Source organism: Microchirus variegatus (genome assembly GCF_963457635.1).
Source record: "Microchirus variegatus genome assembly, chromosome: 5".
Lineage (NCBI taxonomy): Eukaryota > Metazoa > Chordata > Actinopteri > Pleuronectiformes > Soleidae > Microchirus > Microchirus variegatus.
Window position 1 is genome coordinate 16,491,073 of NC_139806.1, and position 18,246 is coordinate 16,509,318.

At 38.7% G+C, this 18,246-nt stretch overlaps 1 protein-coding gene across 1 annotated transcript in view; it reads left to right on the plus strand.

Moving 5' to 3' along the window:
• Positions 1 to 17,886, plus strand: part of tnn (tenascin N) — a 50,931-nt gene extending 33,045 nt beyond the window's left edge. Inside the window, exons 9-19 of the mRNA XM_083890107.1 lie at positions 6,832 to 7,095; positions 8,483 to 8,746; positions 9,647 to 9,910; positions 10,872 to 11,135; positions 13,093 to 13,223; positions 13,808 to 13,946; positions 14,024 to 14,175; positions 14,495 to 14,591; positions 14,709 to 14,873; positions 15,334 to 15,497; positions 17,226 to 17,886. Of these exons, the coding sequence (XP_083746233.1) occupies positions 6,832 to 7,095; positions 8,483 to 8,746; positions 9,647 to 9,910; positions 10,872 to 11,135; positions 13,093 to 13,223; positions 13,808 to 13,946; positions 14,024 to 14,175; positions 14,495 to 14,591; positions 14,709 to 14,873; positions 15,334 to 15,497; positions 17,226 to 17,375 (2,054 nt within the window). The 3' untranslated portion in view covers positions 17,376 to 17,886. The remainder of the gene's footprint in view (positions 1 to 6,831; positions 7,096 to 8,482; positions 8,747 to 9,646; positions 9,911 to 10,871; positions 11,136 to 13,092; positions 13,224 to 13,807; positions 13,947 to 14,023; positions 14,176 to 14,494; positions 14,592 to 14,708; positions 14,874 to 15,333; positions 15,498 to 17,225) is intronic.
• Positions 17,887 to 18,246: the final 360 nt, after the last annotated feature.

Consider the following 18,246-nt stretch of genomic DNA (forward strand, 5'->3'; position numbering starts at 1 on the left):
CGACATAGTATAGTATGTCGTTTTTGTCCAATTTTGGCCCAAATTTTTTTTCTCCAAAAATGGTCACATTTTGGAGACATAGTATAGTATGACGTACTACATAGTATAGTGTGACGTTTTTGTCAAGTTTTGGACCAAAAAAACTTTTTTCAAAAAAATGGTCAGATTTTGGACGACATAGTATAGTATGTCGTTTTTGTCCAATTTTGGACCAATTTATTTTTTTCCAAATATAGTCACATTTTGGACGACATAGTGTAGTATGACGTACTACATAGTATAGTATGACGTTTTGTCTCATTTGGACCTAAAAAATGTTTTTCAAAAAAATAGTCAGATTTGGACGACATAATATAGTATGTCGTGTTTGTCAAATTTTGGACCAAATTAATTTTTTTCCAAAAATAGTCACATTTTGGACGACATAGTATATAGTATGTCGTTTTTGTCAAATTTTGGACCAATTTTTTTTTTCCAAAAATAGTCACATTTTGGACGACATAGTGTAGTATGATGTACTACATAGTATAGTATGACGTTTTTGTCAAGTTTTGGACCAAAAAAATGTTTTTCCAAAAAATTGTCCGATTTTGGACGACATAGTACAGTACGGAAGCGTATTGCATTCACTTGAAAAAAATAAAATCCTGTTTTTCTCACTAATTAATCTTCAGTTTGATTTTTTGAATAATCTTTTTTCTGTTTTTCTGAGTAATATTTTTTCCCCTGTTTTTCTGTCTAATTATTTTCCTGTTTTTCAGAGTAATCTTTTTTTCTGTTTTTCGTGCAAATCTTTTTTCCCTGTTTTTCGGAGTAATTTTTTTCTGAGTTTAGAGAGCATTTGAAATAATAAACACATTCACTCCTTTATTGAGAGTTCGATTTATAACAACATGGATGGCTTGTTTAGTTTAATCAAGTTTTACTTTGATCTGGATTTAAGACACTGGGAGATAGTCCTGTCTTTAAGTCACATAGATGGTGTTATCATTAGTTTGTAGACTTTACGCAGGCACCTGAGGACTTTGCGGTTGTTCAGAAGGAAAGCCCATTCAGATCTGCTAGACATAGCAATCTTTCGCCAGGATCAGTTGGACAGATATGGCATGCTCCATGGATACAAGATGATGCATTTGAAATGCATTCAGGCTGGCTATGTGGTGACTCAAGAGACGATCAGGAGACTGCTGAAAATATTGGATCCACACAGTGTGCAGCTGAGGCGCCGGAATCGCCTTCGGCGATACAGTCCAAAACATAACTAACTAGAGTATCATAGCCTGTGTGTAACTAATTACACGCCTTACCTTAATTGACCCGCTACGGTAGATCATTTATGAGGCATGTATGTGCGGGAAGGAGTCACCATATGTGAATGCATGGATGTATATCCATGGGTGTATGGGAGTCACTTGCAGGTTGGAGGTTCTCGCGAGAGTTCTCGATAATTCAGAAAAAAAATTACTCTGAAAAACAGGTAAAAAAGATTTGCACGAAAAACAGAAAAAAATTACTCCGAAAAACAGAAAATAAATTACTCCGAAAAACAGAAAAAAAAATACTCCGAAAAACAGGAAAATAATTAGACAGAAAAACAGGGGAAAAAAATATTACTCAGAAAAACAGAAAAAAGATTATTCAAAAAATCAAACCGAAAATTAATTAGTGAGAAAAACAGGATTTTTTTTTTTTTTCAAGTGAATGCAATACGCTTCCGTAGTATAGTATGTCGTTTTTGTCAAATTTTGGACCAATTTGTTTTTTTTCCAAAAATAGTCACATTTTGGACGACATAGTGTAGTATGACGTACTACATAGTATAGTATGATGTTTTTGTCTCATTTGGACCTAAAAAATGTTTTTCAAAAAAATAGTCAGATTTGGACGACATAGTATAGTATGTCGTTTTTGTCAGATATTCGACTCAATAAATCTGACTAAAAAACTTATCTACTAAACTTTGCTCTCGCTCAAATGGTAGAGCACCCGACCTGCCCCATGTGTTGAACCTTTTGTCCCCTATGCAGTTGCCCCTGGTTCGAATCCCGCGTCGAGCGGCCAATCCGGTATATCATTCTCCCCCTCTCTGCCTCCAATTAACAGAGATGTAGAAATTTAGACATAGTATAGTATGACGTTTTTGTCAAGTTTTGGACCAAAAAAATGTTTTTCAAAAAAATTGTCAGATTTTGGACGACGTTTTTGTCAAATTTTGGACCAAATTTTTTTTGCCAAAAATGGTCACATTTTGGATGACATAGTATATAGTATGTAGTTTTTGTCAAATTTTGGACCAATTTCTTTTTTTCAAATATAGTCACATTTTGGACGACATAGTGTAGTATGACGTACTACATAGTATAGTATGACGTTTTGACTCATTTGGACCTAAAAAATTGTTTCAAAAAAATAGTCAGATTTGGACGACATAATATAGTATGTCGTTTTTGTCAAATTTTGGACCGAATTTTTTTTTCCAAAAATAGTCACATTTTGGACGACATAGTGTAGTATGACGTACTACATAGTATAGTATGACGCTTTTGTCAAGTTTTGGACCAAAAAAATGTTTTTCAAAAAATTGTCAGATTTTGGACGACATAGTGTAGTATGTCGTTTTTGTCAAATTTTGGACCAATTTTTTTTTTCCAAAAATAGTCACATTTTGGACGACATAGGGTAGTATGACGTACTACATAGTATAGTTTGACGTTTTGTCTCATTTGGACCTAAAAATGTTTTTCAAAAAAATAGTCAGATTTGGACGACATAGTATAGTATGTCGTTTTTGTCAGATATTCGACTCAATAAATCTGACTAAAAAACTTATCTACTAAACTTTGCTCACGTACTACATAGTATAGTATGACGTTTTTGTCAAGTTTTGGACCAAAAAAATGTTTTTCAAAAAAATAGTCCGATTTTGGACGACATAGTGTAGTATGACGTACTACATAGTATAGTATGACGTTTTTGTCAAGTTTTGGACCTAAAAAATGTTTTTCAAAAAAAATAGTCAGATTTTGGACGACATAGTATAGTTTGTCGTTTTTGTCAAATTTTGGACCAATTCTTTTTTTTCCAAAAATGGCCACATTTTGGATGACATAGTGTAGTATGACGTACTACATAGTATAGTATGATGTTTTTGTCTCATTTGGACCTAAAAAATGTTTTTCAAAAAAATTGTCAGATTTGGACGACATAGTATAGTATGTCGTTTTTGTGAAATTTTGGACCAATTTTTTTTTTCCAAAAATAGTCACATTTTGGACGACATAGTGTAGTATGACGTACTACATAGTATAGTATGACGTTTTTGTCAAGTTTTGGACCTAAAAAATAGTGTAGTATGACGTACTACATAGTATAGTATGACGTTTTTGTCAAGTTTTGGACCTAAAAAATGTTTTTCAAAAAAAATAGTCAGATTTTGGACGACATAGTATAGTTTGTCGTTTTTGTCAAATTTTGGACCAATTCTTTTTTTTCCAAAAATGGCCACATTTTGGATGACATAGTGTAGTATGACGTACTACATAGTATAGTATGATGTTTTTGTCTCATTTGGACCTAAAAAATGTTTTTCAAAAAAATTGTCAGATTTGGACGATATAGTATAGTATGTCGTTTTTGTGAAATTTTGGACCAATTTTTTTTTTCCAAAAATAGTCACATTTTGGACGACATAGTGTAGTATGACGTACTACATAGTATAGTATGACGTTTTTGTCAAGTTTTGGACCTAAAAAATGTTTTTCAAAAAAATGTTCAGATTTTGGATGACATAGTATAGCATGACGTACTACATAGTATAGTATGACGTTTTGTCTCATTTGGACCAAAAAAATGGTTTTCAAAAAATATATCGATTTTGGACGACCTGCACCCGACCTGCCCAAAATCTTGAAGCTATAGTCCTCGCTGCAGGTGAACCTGGTTCAAATCCTGCATCAAATGGTCTTTCCTCCATGTCATTCCCTGTTTCCTGTCACTCTCAAGGCAAAAAGCCCCAAAATATATATATATGTATAAAAAAAAAGTTGTAGTATAGTATGTCTTCCAAAAACGTTGTACTACAGTATGTCGTCCAGAATTTTACCAAAAATCAAAGGATAGTATGTTGTACAAAATTTGACAAAAAAGTCATTTTATAGCATGTCGTCCAAAAATAGTCAAAAACGTCATAGTATAGTATGTCGTTCAAAAATTGTCAAAAATGTCATAGTATAATATTTCGTCCAATAATGGTCAAAAATGTCATAGTATAATATTTCGTCCAATAATGGTCAAAAATGTCATAGTATAATATTTCGTCCAATAATGGTCAAAAATGTCATAGTATAATATTTCGTCCAAAAAATGGTCAAAAATGTCATAGTATAGCATGTCGTTCAAAAATGGTCAAAAATGTCATATGTTGTCTAAAATTGGTCAAAACTGATCAAAAACATCATAGTATGGTATGTCGTACAAAAATTTCGAACCCACGATGTTCGGGTTGCGATGCTATGTCCTTGTCCACTGGACTACCCTCAGTGCTGTGATGCTCCCGGCAGGGACAGACGATCACATGAAAGAAGGATCAAACACTGAGAACCCAAGAAATTCAGAGTAAGAGCATAGTAGTAGTATAAATAGTAATAGTATCTCAGACCATCATAAGTTGACCCTGAGTATCTCTGAGGGTATCTTCTAATCTTACAATGAAGTGAAGTTCACACACTTTTGACCAAAAACAGAATTTAAAAACACCTTCTGCTGTAAGAGTAAGACCTGTGTGCCGGAGGTTGTGAATTCAAATCATATGATGAAGTGAAGTTTTGGGAAATTTTGAGTACAAGATTTAATGAAAACAGTCAAAATTTCGAAGAAAACCTGAAAACTGTAAGGAGCAGGTAGCTCAGTGGACAAGAATGCTGCTGTGAAGTTCTGATGTCATGGGTTCAATTCTTATAAAGAACAACACAACTTAAAGTTCAACATCCAAAGTGAAGATTGAAAGCAGATGAAAAGTCCTCCAGTCAACAGGACTTGGTGGTGTGGTGTCTTGTACCTGACCATAAGGTTGTGGAGTCTTAAAGGTGGTAGGATCAATTCCATAACTGCTCGGTTATGTACTAAAGTATGACTTTTTTGTCAAATTTTGGATGACATACTAAAGTATGAATTTTTTTAAATAATTTTTTTGATGACATACTAAAATGTGACTTTTTTGTCACATACTAAAGCAGGCGTCAACAGAGCTTGAACAGAACATCTAAGAAATGTGTGCATCATTTTTAAGCAGCAGTTACCACATGTTTGTCCCCGCTGCTCCTCGTCCTCGTCCAGCTCTTCCTGCTCTTGCTGGCTGACCGCATTCTCGGCTTTTGCTCGGTGTGGCCATGAACAGCGAAAGGCATGATGGGAGTACGCTACTGACGTGCGCAAGTGGATTTCATGAATACCGATGGCACTTTAACTTATAATAATCTAATCAGCCAGTTAGATTGTTTCATAACATTTCTATCATCACTACCCTAACAAATTATGTCAAAAATAGAACACTGCACAGAGTTCATACCCTCTCCTGGATGCACAATTGGTCAGTTTTCATGACGCTGACAGTGCAGTGACACAAGACTGACCTCGGCTGAGCCTCCGTCACAGAGGAATAATCATAAATGATGATTGCTTTTACATTTACCTTTACTTCCTCTGGGTCCGTCTAACTGTGCCCCTGTGACTCTGCCTCTTTTATTTTCCCTATCCTTCCCGTTTGTTGATGCTCTTCAGTTTCATCGACATTCTCTCCCATCCATACATAGAATACACAACCCACTGCCTCTGTGAACCCTAAAGACAACTGACGTTACAAACAGTACCCGTAGTTGGGCGGCTTGTGATGTTCTGAAACAGACATTCCTCTTTTGTTCATTTGAATTCCTTAACATTGCAAAACAAGAACAATCAGGATAAGAAGTTTGGGTCCTTGAACTTTATTCGAACCTAAACCCTGCAGTGGATGATGATTTTTGAACCTTTGTGAAATAATTGGTTTCTCTCTTTGTTTCTGGTTCTTTTCTCTTCAACCTCTTTTTAGACTTCGATGCTTTATCAGATCAATCAATCAATCAATCAATCTTTATTTGTATAGCCCACAGTTTACAAAACATAGTTTGTCTCACGGGACTTCACAGGGTTGGTAACATCCTCTGTCCTTAGACCTTCGACCAGGGTAATGAAAAACTACCAGGGAAAAAACCCTTATAACAGGGAAAAGGGTAGAAACCTTAGGGAGAACCACAGGTGAGGGATCCACTCCCTGGACGGACAGACGTGCAGTAGATGTTACCCAAAACATACAATACATAATGACAAAGAATAAAAAGTGAAAAAGTCTTTAAATGCCAGGGTCCATCTGGATCACTGGGTTTGTCACAGCCTGAAGACTGTTGTGGTCAGAGACTTGAAAATGACGGAGTCCTCTTTCCTGTCCTGACCTCATGTCGTTCACTGGTGTCAGCAGAACTGTAAGAGATTAAACTTATGTGTGTGGATTTATGTGCTACATCTAATGAGGGTACATCGGGTAAGTGGTGAGGGATGAAAAATCGAGGACAGGGTAGAGAAAGTGCGGCTCGTGCAAAGTCTGTGTGCTCATTCTAAGTGCATGATGGGAAATTCCCCCAGCAGTCTAAGCCTATGGCAGCATAAGATAGACTATTCTAATCAGGACATACCTGATCTAGCTTCGACTATAGGCTATGTTAAAAAGGTAGGAACTTTATGAGAGTCTATACCTTTCAATGAATCATTTGCTCTTTTCTTTTCAACCCCTTTTGTAAGACTTTGATGCTCCAACAAACCTCGTCACCACTGAGGTAACGGAGGACACCGCGACAGTCTCATGGGATCGAGTCCAGGCAGAAATCGAGGGCTACATGCTGAGCTACACCTCAGCTGCAGGCTCCAGTTCAGAGATCTTTGTCGGCCGTGACAGTACGTCATACAGGCTGATTGGATTAAGGCCTGGAGTTCTCCACAAAGTCTCCATCTGGGCCTTCAAGGGAGACAAAGTCAGCAGGAAGAGTTCAGTGGAAGCTGAAACAGGTAACTTTCACAACAGTGTAAGTTAATTGTATATTATCCACACACAAACGATGCCTAACTGCAGGGAAAAGTTGGAAAGTAAGTTTTAAAGGTGACGTAAAGACAGTAAACACTTACCTATCTTTTAAACACATATTTAATTTACTTTTCAATGTCATCACAAGGATCTGTGCTGCTTATCTCAAGTGTTGGAGCTTTTCTCTCATCTCTGTGGAGCTTTGAGTTTTAAATGTTTTTTCTCTTCTGAGGTCCTTTTTTGTGAGATAGCCTTATCACAAATATCCTTTGAACAATGCATCAGTCACAATCGTGTTGGTTAGTAGAAAAAAATAACAATTTGTGTGTGCAGTACAAAAGCATTGGTCACATAGTACATTTAGCACTCTCACCTGTCTTTACGTAAATGGCATGAGAACTCATGCATAATTGCATAAGTGCATAATTAGACGGACACCTCATTTAAAGTCAGCTTAGTTTACCCTGGAGCAGAAAGTCAATCTTGCTTGGTCAACAAAGGCAGATATTTAGTTTCTCTCATGTTTTGCTATCCCTTAATCTGTCCCTTGTGACGTTTGCAGCTGTTGCTGTCTGCTTACATTTGAAGAAATGCAGCAGTAGGACAGATTAGAGCTCGTACTGGCCTTTAAAACTTAAATACATCTATTTAATATAATTGACAACAATATGAAATTGTCACTGTTCACTGCAGAATTATTTGTAGAGTGTGTGTGTGTCTCTGTGTGTGCTTTTTTCATCCACGTTCAGAAACATTTCCTTGTTCCTTTTGACGAGGAAAACAGACACGCTGGATACAATTACCTCTTTCATACATCAACCAACAGGAGGCAAACTTGAAACGCAGTTTGCAGGCTGATGATATTATAAATATTGCATTTATGGTTTCAAAGCAACATGGAAGTAACTTTAGCAAATTTATTATACCAAGAGGAGGATGTGACTGAGGACTTTGTGAAGGACATTGGCGGAATGTGTTTTGAGCATTTTCACAGGCACTCAGTCATGTTAGTCTTAAATGAGAACTCTGAGCTCTGCAGAAGTAAAGAGATATAGACTGTAGATGTGATGGCCATTTACCAACATGTGTCATGGTTTTCATACATGATTCATGATTTTAACACTTTATTATGGTGCTGCTGTAGTGTGCATGTTCTTAAATAAACACAGCCCATAATATACTCATAGGAACCCTGCTACTATGAGAATGATGTCAAACTTTAAAAAACAACAACATCCAACAGTTTGACAAAAGTGTTTCTAACCTCTTACATACTGACATACTGCAGGCTATGCATAACAGTCTTGTGTGTTGTGTTGCACTGTGTGTAAGCTTATTAGTAGTCTGTACTAACCATCACTCCCCATACAGAGCTGGATGCCCCTACTAACGCCTTGGCCCAGGATGAGACAGAGTCCAGTTTCAGGGTGTCCTGGGATCATGCACGGGCAGACATTGATGGCTACGAGCTAAGCTACAGCTCTTCTGAGGGCTCAGGGGCAGAAATCCCACTCGGACCTGACAGTTCTTCTTACATGTTGGCTGGCCTGAGACCAGGGGTTATCTACACTGTTCACATCTGGGCCATCAAGGGTGACAAAGCCAGCAGGAGAATCTCAACACAAGCTGAGACAGGTCTCACAACTACTCATAACTACAACTTTCTTCTCAAATCCATTTTTTTTTTTTACCAGTCTATTGATCTAATGTCACAGTAAAAGGAAACCCCATTTCTTGTGCTTGACATTGTAATCGATCAACATATCTCTCTGTCAAATGTTGCACAGATGGGTAACAAATTAATTAAATTAATGAAACTGAAAATAAAAAACAACAACATGCATTATATATAAGTAAGGTGTTGGGCCACACGTTTGCAAAACAACAATATTCTACAGCTCTCTGCATCTCTGCCGGAGGGTTGAGCACAATCCATTTAAAGGATATTCTCTGTAAAATCTTGCATAATAAGGTTGATATTTGGTGAAAAATAGTTTTCTAGGTCCTGTGCGTAACATTTAGGAGGGTTCATTGGCAGCTTTTTAATATTCTACCCATAAGTATGTTTGTATAAGTGAAGAATCTCTTTAAAATACAAAATGGTTTGTTTTTTGTAGCCTTAGAAAAAGCCCCACACACCCATGCTTCCACAGCAGTATGAATGGGCAACAAGCCAGATTATGCTATTTCGTGTTATGACGTGGAAGCTTACCACGCAAACAAATAACACCTCAGCCCACAAAAAAAACCCAATGCATAAAACAACAAAGAATTAGGAAACAGCAGAAAGAGTTAGGGAGTTATGAAAGAGTCTTTACAAACTTTCTGCTATGCAAAGGACACAGTAGTTCCCTGGCATGAGTCCACCATTTGTCACACACTGTTATTTCACCAGTTTATGTCACTAATTGTTACACACTGGACCTTTGAGTTTTCACCACTCATTTGTTCAATTCTATTAATGTGTAACCCATCTATAAAGTGAAGTTTGCACTGACAGTGTGTTAATATCATTTACTAACATCTTCCTCCTAGAATTGGATGCTCCTGCTAACCTCTTAGCCCAGGATGAGACAGAGTCCAGTTTCAGCATGTCATGGGATCAGGTCCAGGCAGAAATTGATGGCTACATCCTTGCCTACAGCTCTTCTCAGGGCTCTAGTGTGGAAATACCCGTGGGGCCTGACAGGACCTCTTACAGAGTGACTGGCTTAAGGCCAGGAGACCTCTACACTGTGTTCATCTGGGCCATCAAGGGGAACAAAGCCAGCAAGAAGACCTCAACACAAGCACAGACAGGTGTCAGACCTAGTTTTTTTGTTAAACCGAAATGACCTGATCCTTTGGCTCTTTAAGCAGCCTATAATTACAGTTGTCTTGACAAAACAACAAGGGAACTCCCTTGTAAAGACCAAAAGAAAAAAAGGTAGTTCTCACACGGTAGATAATTCTCCTTCCATATAAGCAGCTTTCCCTTTGCGTTCTTCCCTCTGGTCAGATCACAAAAGAGCAAAGCATTCTCTTCATACTCATTTATGCCTGCCAGGCATTGCCTGGGTCTTAATGTTGACCTCATGTCAACATTCTGCAACTTCTCCGGGAACCTCAACTCAGCCTCTTGTGTCCCATCATCTGATTATTGAAGTCAATGGTTGTGATAACAGAATCTTTGGCTCAACAATCCCAAACTTAATACATGCACAGCCACATCACATTCCAACTTTTGGTGTAGCTAACCACTTCTCTGAATCTGGGTCTTACCACTTCTGCAGAAAAGCTCATGGAAGGCCTGAAAGACCTGTGGAGGAGAGTGTTTGACATCCTTCTTGAATAGTAATTTCTACCATAAAAGTCTTTGGTTTTCACAATCTCTTCGATTTCTTGCCAAGATTCATGCAGCTGCTTCTATATCCAAGTTCAGACTTGAATATCTTCCAAGCAGTGATATCATACCTTCTCATCAAATTCTGGAGGCCAAATATTTTGACACCAGAGCTGAGCCTAACAATATTTATTCAGTGTCTTTCAAACCCAAGCAGATTCCCAGTCTCTTTCTGAACTCTCAACATTTATTTTTTTATTACAAACGACATTATATGAAATATGTTAGAGCAATGTTCTCACTGTGCTGTTACTACTACTTTCTATTTTGTTGAAAATGCATGCAAAGTTTCATTCCCCTTCTCAGGGAGAAATGAAAGCAGCACCTTTAGTTTGCATTAGTAGATTATTAACCACCTACACTAACATCTTTCTCCAGAACTGGATGCTCCTGCTAACCTCTTAGCTCAAGATGAGACAGAGTCCAGCTTCAGAGTGACCTGGGATCCCGTCCAGGCAGAAATTGATGACTACATCTTAACCTACAGCTACTCTGAAGACTCTAGTGAAGAAATCCCGGTCGGGTCTGACAGCACCTCTTATATGCTGACTGGCCTGAGGCCTTCAGTTCTCTACACTGTCTACATCTGGGCTTTTAAAGGAGAAAAGAACAGCAAGAAGATCTCTACAAAAGCTGAGACAGGTTAATAAAGCATGAAGAGAGTGTAAAGCTCCATTTTTTTTCATAAAATTAATTAATGATCCAATCAACAGGCCAGGAAGAAGAAGGGAGAAGTTAATATGATAACATCACAGTGTAAACACAGAGCAATAGATGCTAAACTAGTCACTGAGCTGTTAATTTTAGCACTCGTCAATGATTTTCTAACTCCACATAATTTGCAGCACATTAAAAAAAATTGATAAAAGAGCACTTCACTGATGTACAAAACAACTATAGACACCAAAAAGGACTGTACTGCTTAAGAAAAAGAAAGAAAGAAAGATAGAAAGAAAGAAAGAAAGAAAGAAAGAAAGAAATGCTGTGGCCTTGCATGGAGCTGCCTTTCACTAACAAGTTCCAGTTAATGTTAAATATACACAAACCCAAACAGGTAATTGCAATTACAGCACAAAGAGTGATGATCTGTCAGGATCTGACTATGACCTGAGGTGATACTTGGGAAAAAAAATCACCAGCAGAAATCTAATAATAGAATTAAGAATAAGGAAAACAGTGATTAAAGTTAACAGGGAAGAGCTATCATGGAATCAGTCTGACTATGTTCTCACAGATGCTTGTATCACATTTAAGACTTGCTGAAGTTTTTGTGAATGTGCAGTTTTGGCACACACTTCAAAACAGCCTGTCCAAAGCAGTAATCAAATCAAAATGTTGTATTCGACCACATCTGAACGCCAAAACAACTTCAGAGCTAAGTGATTGTCTCATTTATAAACTATGATGCCGCAAATTCATACACTATGAAACGGCGATCCATCATTTTTCATGTATATTTGAAGCCAAAATCTGTTTACTCCGTACTTGTTTTCTGTAAACCACCACAAAGAACCAGCCAGGCCAGGTCAGTGGGTATTCATCATGACTCAGTGTGGGGTAGAAATACCAGTGGCAGCACATGGTTAAACAACAGGGGTATCTGTGTGTGAACTACATGATCTGTAAAATCACCTTCTTTCAATTATAGGCAGCAAATGTCTGAGTGTTGGATTTAAACTAGTCTTGTTGTGACTCGTTAGAAGCCATTACATGGCTACAGACAAACACAGTGCTGTGTTCAAATAGGGAAACCATTGTGTCTGAAGAAAATCATCTGGGATACATTTAAGCGCGTGTTATTACATTTGTACTTCATTGTACCAAGTAACAAGCATCGCCACGGCAGTTCTGCAGCATCGCTTTCCACTCCTGATACAATGGTCCCATAAATCTGTTACTCTTCACACCATTTTCCCTATTAAAATTAAATTACCAGAAAAGCTGTTAATTTTCTGTGACAAAAGGTACAAATGGAAAACCTCCAAATATAAACAGAAGATATATATATATATATAATGTGTCTAATGTGTGTGTGTGTATTTTAGCACAGGATGAATTTTAATTTGAAATAATAACAAACTGTTTGACAAACACACCCTCTGCGTTCTTCGGCCACGGGCGGTTAAAGCTCCCACTGTTAGAACAGGCGTGTCGACAGATTATTTCAGCATCTGTTTCAGTTCAAACCTCCACAGCTTTCAAACAGGGCTGCAGATAACACTCAGTTGGTAGAGGGAAATTGTGACTCTGCAGGTGGATGGCAGTCAACTGCAATGCTGTGCCTGATGAGAAAAGAGGCTGAAAAGCTGTACTGTGAAATGCAATAAAGTGGCGTTCCATATGTAGGTTCATGGAGGGGAGAGGAAGTGATAAATATTGCACATGAAGGTTATTTGTGGGGAAAAAAATATATGATTATCATATTGCAAAAACATTTGCACTCACTCAACCACAGATGCTATAATGCAAAGTATTAAATTGAAGATTTTAAAACACTTTACCTACTTGCAGGAATTGTAACAAAATCGAATGTGTTAATAAATAAATCAGTGTGTTTGCGTGTGCTCTAATCCGCTCTGATTTATGCTCATGCTCACAGATATTGATGCTCCCAAAGACCTGAAGGCTACCGATGTGCAAGTGGAGTCTGCTTTATTGATGTGGATCGCTCCTCTGGCTGACATCGATGGTTACATCCTAACGTACAGAGACGAGGATGGCAACACGGAGGTACTCAGCCATGAGGTTTAACACATCCACATATTCTCATCCATACAGACACCAAATAATGAATGCAGACTATTATACAGGGCCAAAATACACAAATGCAAATAACATTCTGCATTAGTTAAATATAATAAAGTACTTTTGTTTTCAGTTTCCAGTCACAAAACATAATTATAATTTAGACTAAAGTGTTTTTTAAGTCCAGTTTTTGCCTTTAAACTCATGCAAATACAGTACATGTTTGGACGCATGTTATGTCTCAGCTCTGTAGAATGCTGACCTCTTGTGGTCCAGAATAAAAAAGAATGTAAGTAATGTGAAGCACATGAATGTAAGTTGGGATTGGCACCAGCAGCCCCATGACACTCATGTGGAAGATAAAGTGGTAGATGCTTAATGAATGTAAATTATTCAGAAGCCACTAAGGCCTCTTTCTCCCAGTATCAAGAAGACATTATCATCACTCATATAGTGGACTTGATCAGTCTTGAAGTCTATTTTATTATATCAGGAGCATCATACTGTACACTACACATTATCTGAGGTCTCGTGTGATTAATTTGTGTTGATGTGCATGTTGTGGTCAGACTGTTGAAGATCAGCTTCGAGCCAGTGAGAGCACGTTTGCTGTGTCAGGTCTGGAGCCTGGAAAGCGCTACATTGTGAGCCTCGTCGCTTATCGAGGCAACAAAAGGAGCAAAGTCGTGGAGACCCTCTTCAAAACAGGTCTGCAAACACCTCTTTATTTCATATGTCATATAAGCATAAGAAAACTAATCTTCACATCACATCCTCCTCCCCAGTTGGTGTCCTCTACCAATTCCCCATGGAATGCATTCAGATCATGAAGAATGGCAACAAGAAGAGCGGGATCTACACCGTTTACATTAACAACAACCGCTCCAAACCGATAGAGGCTTACTGTGACATGGACACTGATGGAGGTGGCTGGCTGGTATGGTTCACTGCTAAGCTGCACAGACCATAACTATGGAAACAACTAGGCTTTATGTTATCGATAACACATTTGAATGATTTTGCAAAATGTAAACCTGTGAATATTAGAGGACGATTGCACCAGTTTTTCAGAACTAAAGGAAAAATAAAATGGTTGTATAATGACTCCAACTTTATGGAAGTGCACCACTAAATCTGCACTGATAGCAAGTGACAGTTGCTGCCACTGGCATTTTCTGAAATGATAACCGGCAACCCAAATCAAATTGGCTGAAATGTTTGCAAAACAACTGTCACACTGTGCTTGCTGCTTTCAGGTGCTCCAGCGCCGCACCTCTGGCAAGCTGGACTTCATGAAACGCTGGAGGCAGTACATTGCAGGTTTTGGCAACATGACAGATGAGTTCTGGATCGGTGAGTACAGCAGTGTTCTCCGGGATTTCTGTACATACTGTGAAACAGGCACATATGGACAGTAAAAAATAAGTATTCCTTCCCACCTTGCACTTTCTTTTTCGTCTGTTTCAACAGGTCTGGATAAAATATATGAGCTCACGAACACTCCTACTCAATATGAGGTGCGGTTTGACTTGGGCCTGGGCTCAGAGAGGGCCTACGCTGTTTATGACAACTTTAAGATTGCTTCGGTCAGGCAGAAGTTCAAACTCACTATTGGAAAATACAGCGGAACAGCAGGTGGGTCCCTTGATACTAAAGTTCTCCCCCATTTACGAGTTGTACTCAGACTGAGACATTTCCTCTCTAACACTTAATCGAAATAGGAGTTAAAGAGTAGATGAGAGAGGGCAAGGACAGCAATGAGACAGGGGTCAGAGTAAAGGGACTATATTTTAGGCACTATGGACACCCCAACTATTGTTTTGTCGGGTGCTATATTCAGTTAGAAATAGATAGTAGCTATAAGGAGAATATTATTGTTTCTGAAAAAGCAGCGTTTGACAGAGACTTTACTCCAGCTCTCCACTGTATGTGGAGACACAATATCCCTCTCTCTTTGCATCTGTATCTGTCTAGGTGGGGCTAGGGTCTGTGTTTTGGGCATTTAATGAAATGTCTTTCGAGGAGGCAGCAAAACGATGTGCATATAGGTGTTTTGCATTCATAACTGATGTTGATAATTGTTGATGCTCCCCAGGTGATGCTATGAGCTACCATCAAGACCGATCCTGGACGACTATTGACTCAGATAATGACTTGGCTCTGGGGAACTGTGCCCTGACTCACCGCGGTGCCTGGTGGTACAAAAACTGTCACCTGGCCAACCTGAACGGCAAATGGGGCGACAACAGGCACAGTTTGGTAAGTGACCAGGGAGGCGGGATTGTTTTAATCTTTAATTTATGGATTATTGTCACGAATATTGACATGCATTTGCCAGAGTGATTTTCAAAATAGGATATGAAACGGTCAAAATGTTTTTAAAAAGGAAATTGCCCGCTAGTATTGTAGTAGTTGGTTCAATTAATATCTTTCTGCCCACATGGGGCATTGATCCAGACACTAAATTTCAACACACAATTTCGACACTTAAATGTCCTGTGTGTTAGAATTAGTGACATGTAATCTTCCTTTCCTTAGTAAATCAGCAAACTATGGCCGTCGCATACATAAAAACGACGTACTTCTTCTCTGTTTGCTTCATAAAGTTCTATTCGTCTGTTCAAAAGATAATGGCCTCAGTAAAACAAAGCCTAAAGTATATATAAAAGGCTAATTCTAAGGCCAGTGCAAACAAACAGACACTTTAAGCAATTACATGTATACAAATAGGGCCACACGGTTGGTGTAGTGGTTAGCACTCTTGACACAGGTTCCTGACCCGGTTGGAACAAGAGACTCTCTGCATGGAGTTTGCATGTTCTCCCCGTGTGCATGTGGGTTTCCTGTGGGTTCTCTGGTTTCCTCCCACAGTCCTAAAACATGCAATATGGGGATTAGGTAAATTGTCGGTGAGAGTAGATGGTTGTTTGTATCTGTGTGGCCCTGTGATGGACTGGCAATCTGTCCAGGCCGTACCCCGCCTATGTCAGCTGAGATTGGCACTGCTCCCCCCACGACCCTCATGTGGAGGATAAAGTGGCAGAAAATGGATGTATACAAATAAGTCAGCTTTTAATTTCTTTATCTAACTTTTTAACATGAAGCCCTGTTATGCTTCATCGACAACATCAAGTACAGGACTCTGGACTTTGGTGTAATACGTGTTCACACCAGTAGGTGACAGTAATGGTATAACTTTGTGACACTGACCAAAGTTAAGGCTCTTGGAAATGGGATTGCCAAACATCATTGCCTCACTCCACGCTCCCGTCGTCTCCAAACATATCATTTGTTTCATAGTCATGAATGATGACACAAGCTGTTTTAATCCCAGTCTTTGCTACCACGAATCCTCCTTTGTCCAAAATGACTGCGAGGAAAGAAACGCTGCACAACAACTACTCTTATAAGGATTGACAACTGCTAAAATACTATAACAGCCACAGGTAACCGCATTGATCAAAAGCTGTGTAATTATTTCAATCCTTCGTGCAGACAGAGTGCTGAGTGTGAGGCTGTTCTCAGGTCAGGCATCAAAGACAGTTTCACCGCAGCACATTTCTACTTGTTTTGTTTTGGATTGAGGTGAGTCCTGAAAATGGCCTGAATCCATCAGTGGTGATAAGAAAACACATTTTTCACACCAGCTACAAAACCATAAGTGTTTTTACCGGGCTGAAAGGGTAACAACAGCCGTTATTATGTCTAAAGAAGACTGATACTGAAGGAAATGCTGGAGGATTTTTTCTGCTTTAGTCAAGAGTTTGTCCATAATATTGCAGCTGCAGATGTCTCCTGCAATGCTTGTCAGGGAAATGTAATAACAGTCAACAAGAAGTTTGTACTCACATAAAACTAAGCCACAGGCTGGTATTTATTAATGTTTGTCATCTTGTCTGTCCATCACTCTGCCTTCCTCTTCTTTGACTCCCTGCCTCCTTCCTTTCTTCATTCTTCCTCCGATCTCCCTCCTCATTTTGTTGTCAGGGCGTGAATTGGGAGCCATGGAAGGGCCATCTGAGGACCCTCGACTTCACAGAGATCAAGATCCGACCTGTGGGAGCCTTATCCAGCAGGAAGAGGCGATCTTTGCTGGCCAGAGAGAAAAGCAGAGATGTGAACCTCAAAAAGAAGTAGAACAGCAGTTTCTTCTGAAGCCACAACAGCTGTCTTTAGCCACATTAACCTGCCATCACACTAGACTGATTTATTCAATCTCCTCTTTTTAAAGTAGCTTGGATTACCTGGTTCGGTGCTCATACAGGATCCCCTCTGGTCTACATGCCTCTCAACAGTATGCACACCTTTTCATTGGGGATGGGGCATTGACCGGCAAATAACTTATTGTTAAAATCAAAAGTTCCTGGGTTCAGTGTGATTGTGGGGGAAAACGGCAAATGTGAAACGTCCTTTAAGTTGATATGAAGTGAACATGTATTTTTAGAGAAACACGTCCTGTTTTGCTGATCCTGATTCAAACGTCAACCATAAATCAGGAAACAATAGCTTTGAATTTTGAACAATTTTCAAATCACTGCATTTGTTTTAAACCCAGGGCACAACCAGGAACATTTGTATTATATTTGTTGAAGTCAAGTTTTTTTTTTTTATAATTTGTGTAGCAACTTTGCCTGTGTATAAGAGTATTGCCCTAGTAACATAATAAATATTTGAAACAGTAGTAAAGATGGTTTGTTTGTTTTGTTTTAAATCACGTACAGATGACTAGCGTCTCAGTATCCTGGTTTTATAGATCAGGAAGTTGCCTCAATAACTGTCACATCCCATTAGTTTGCATAGGACAAGCTAAGGAGTCACAGTGGATGCTGTCTGCATTGGCCATATTGCTCCTGCTTTATATTCATACGACTGGGACAGCACATATCAATCAATGTGATGTGCCCGCATCAAACGTCAATAACAATGATGTTTGTTTGCCCCGTCTTTACAAAATTAATGACCACGTCCCTGTTTTCAATCTGGGAAGCTGACAAATGTTATTAATACT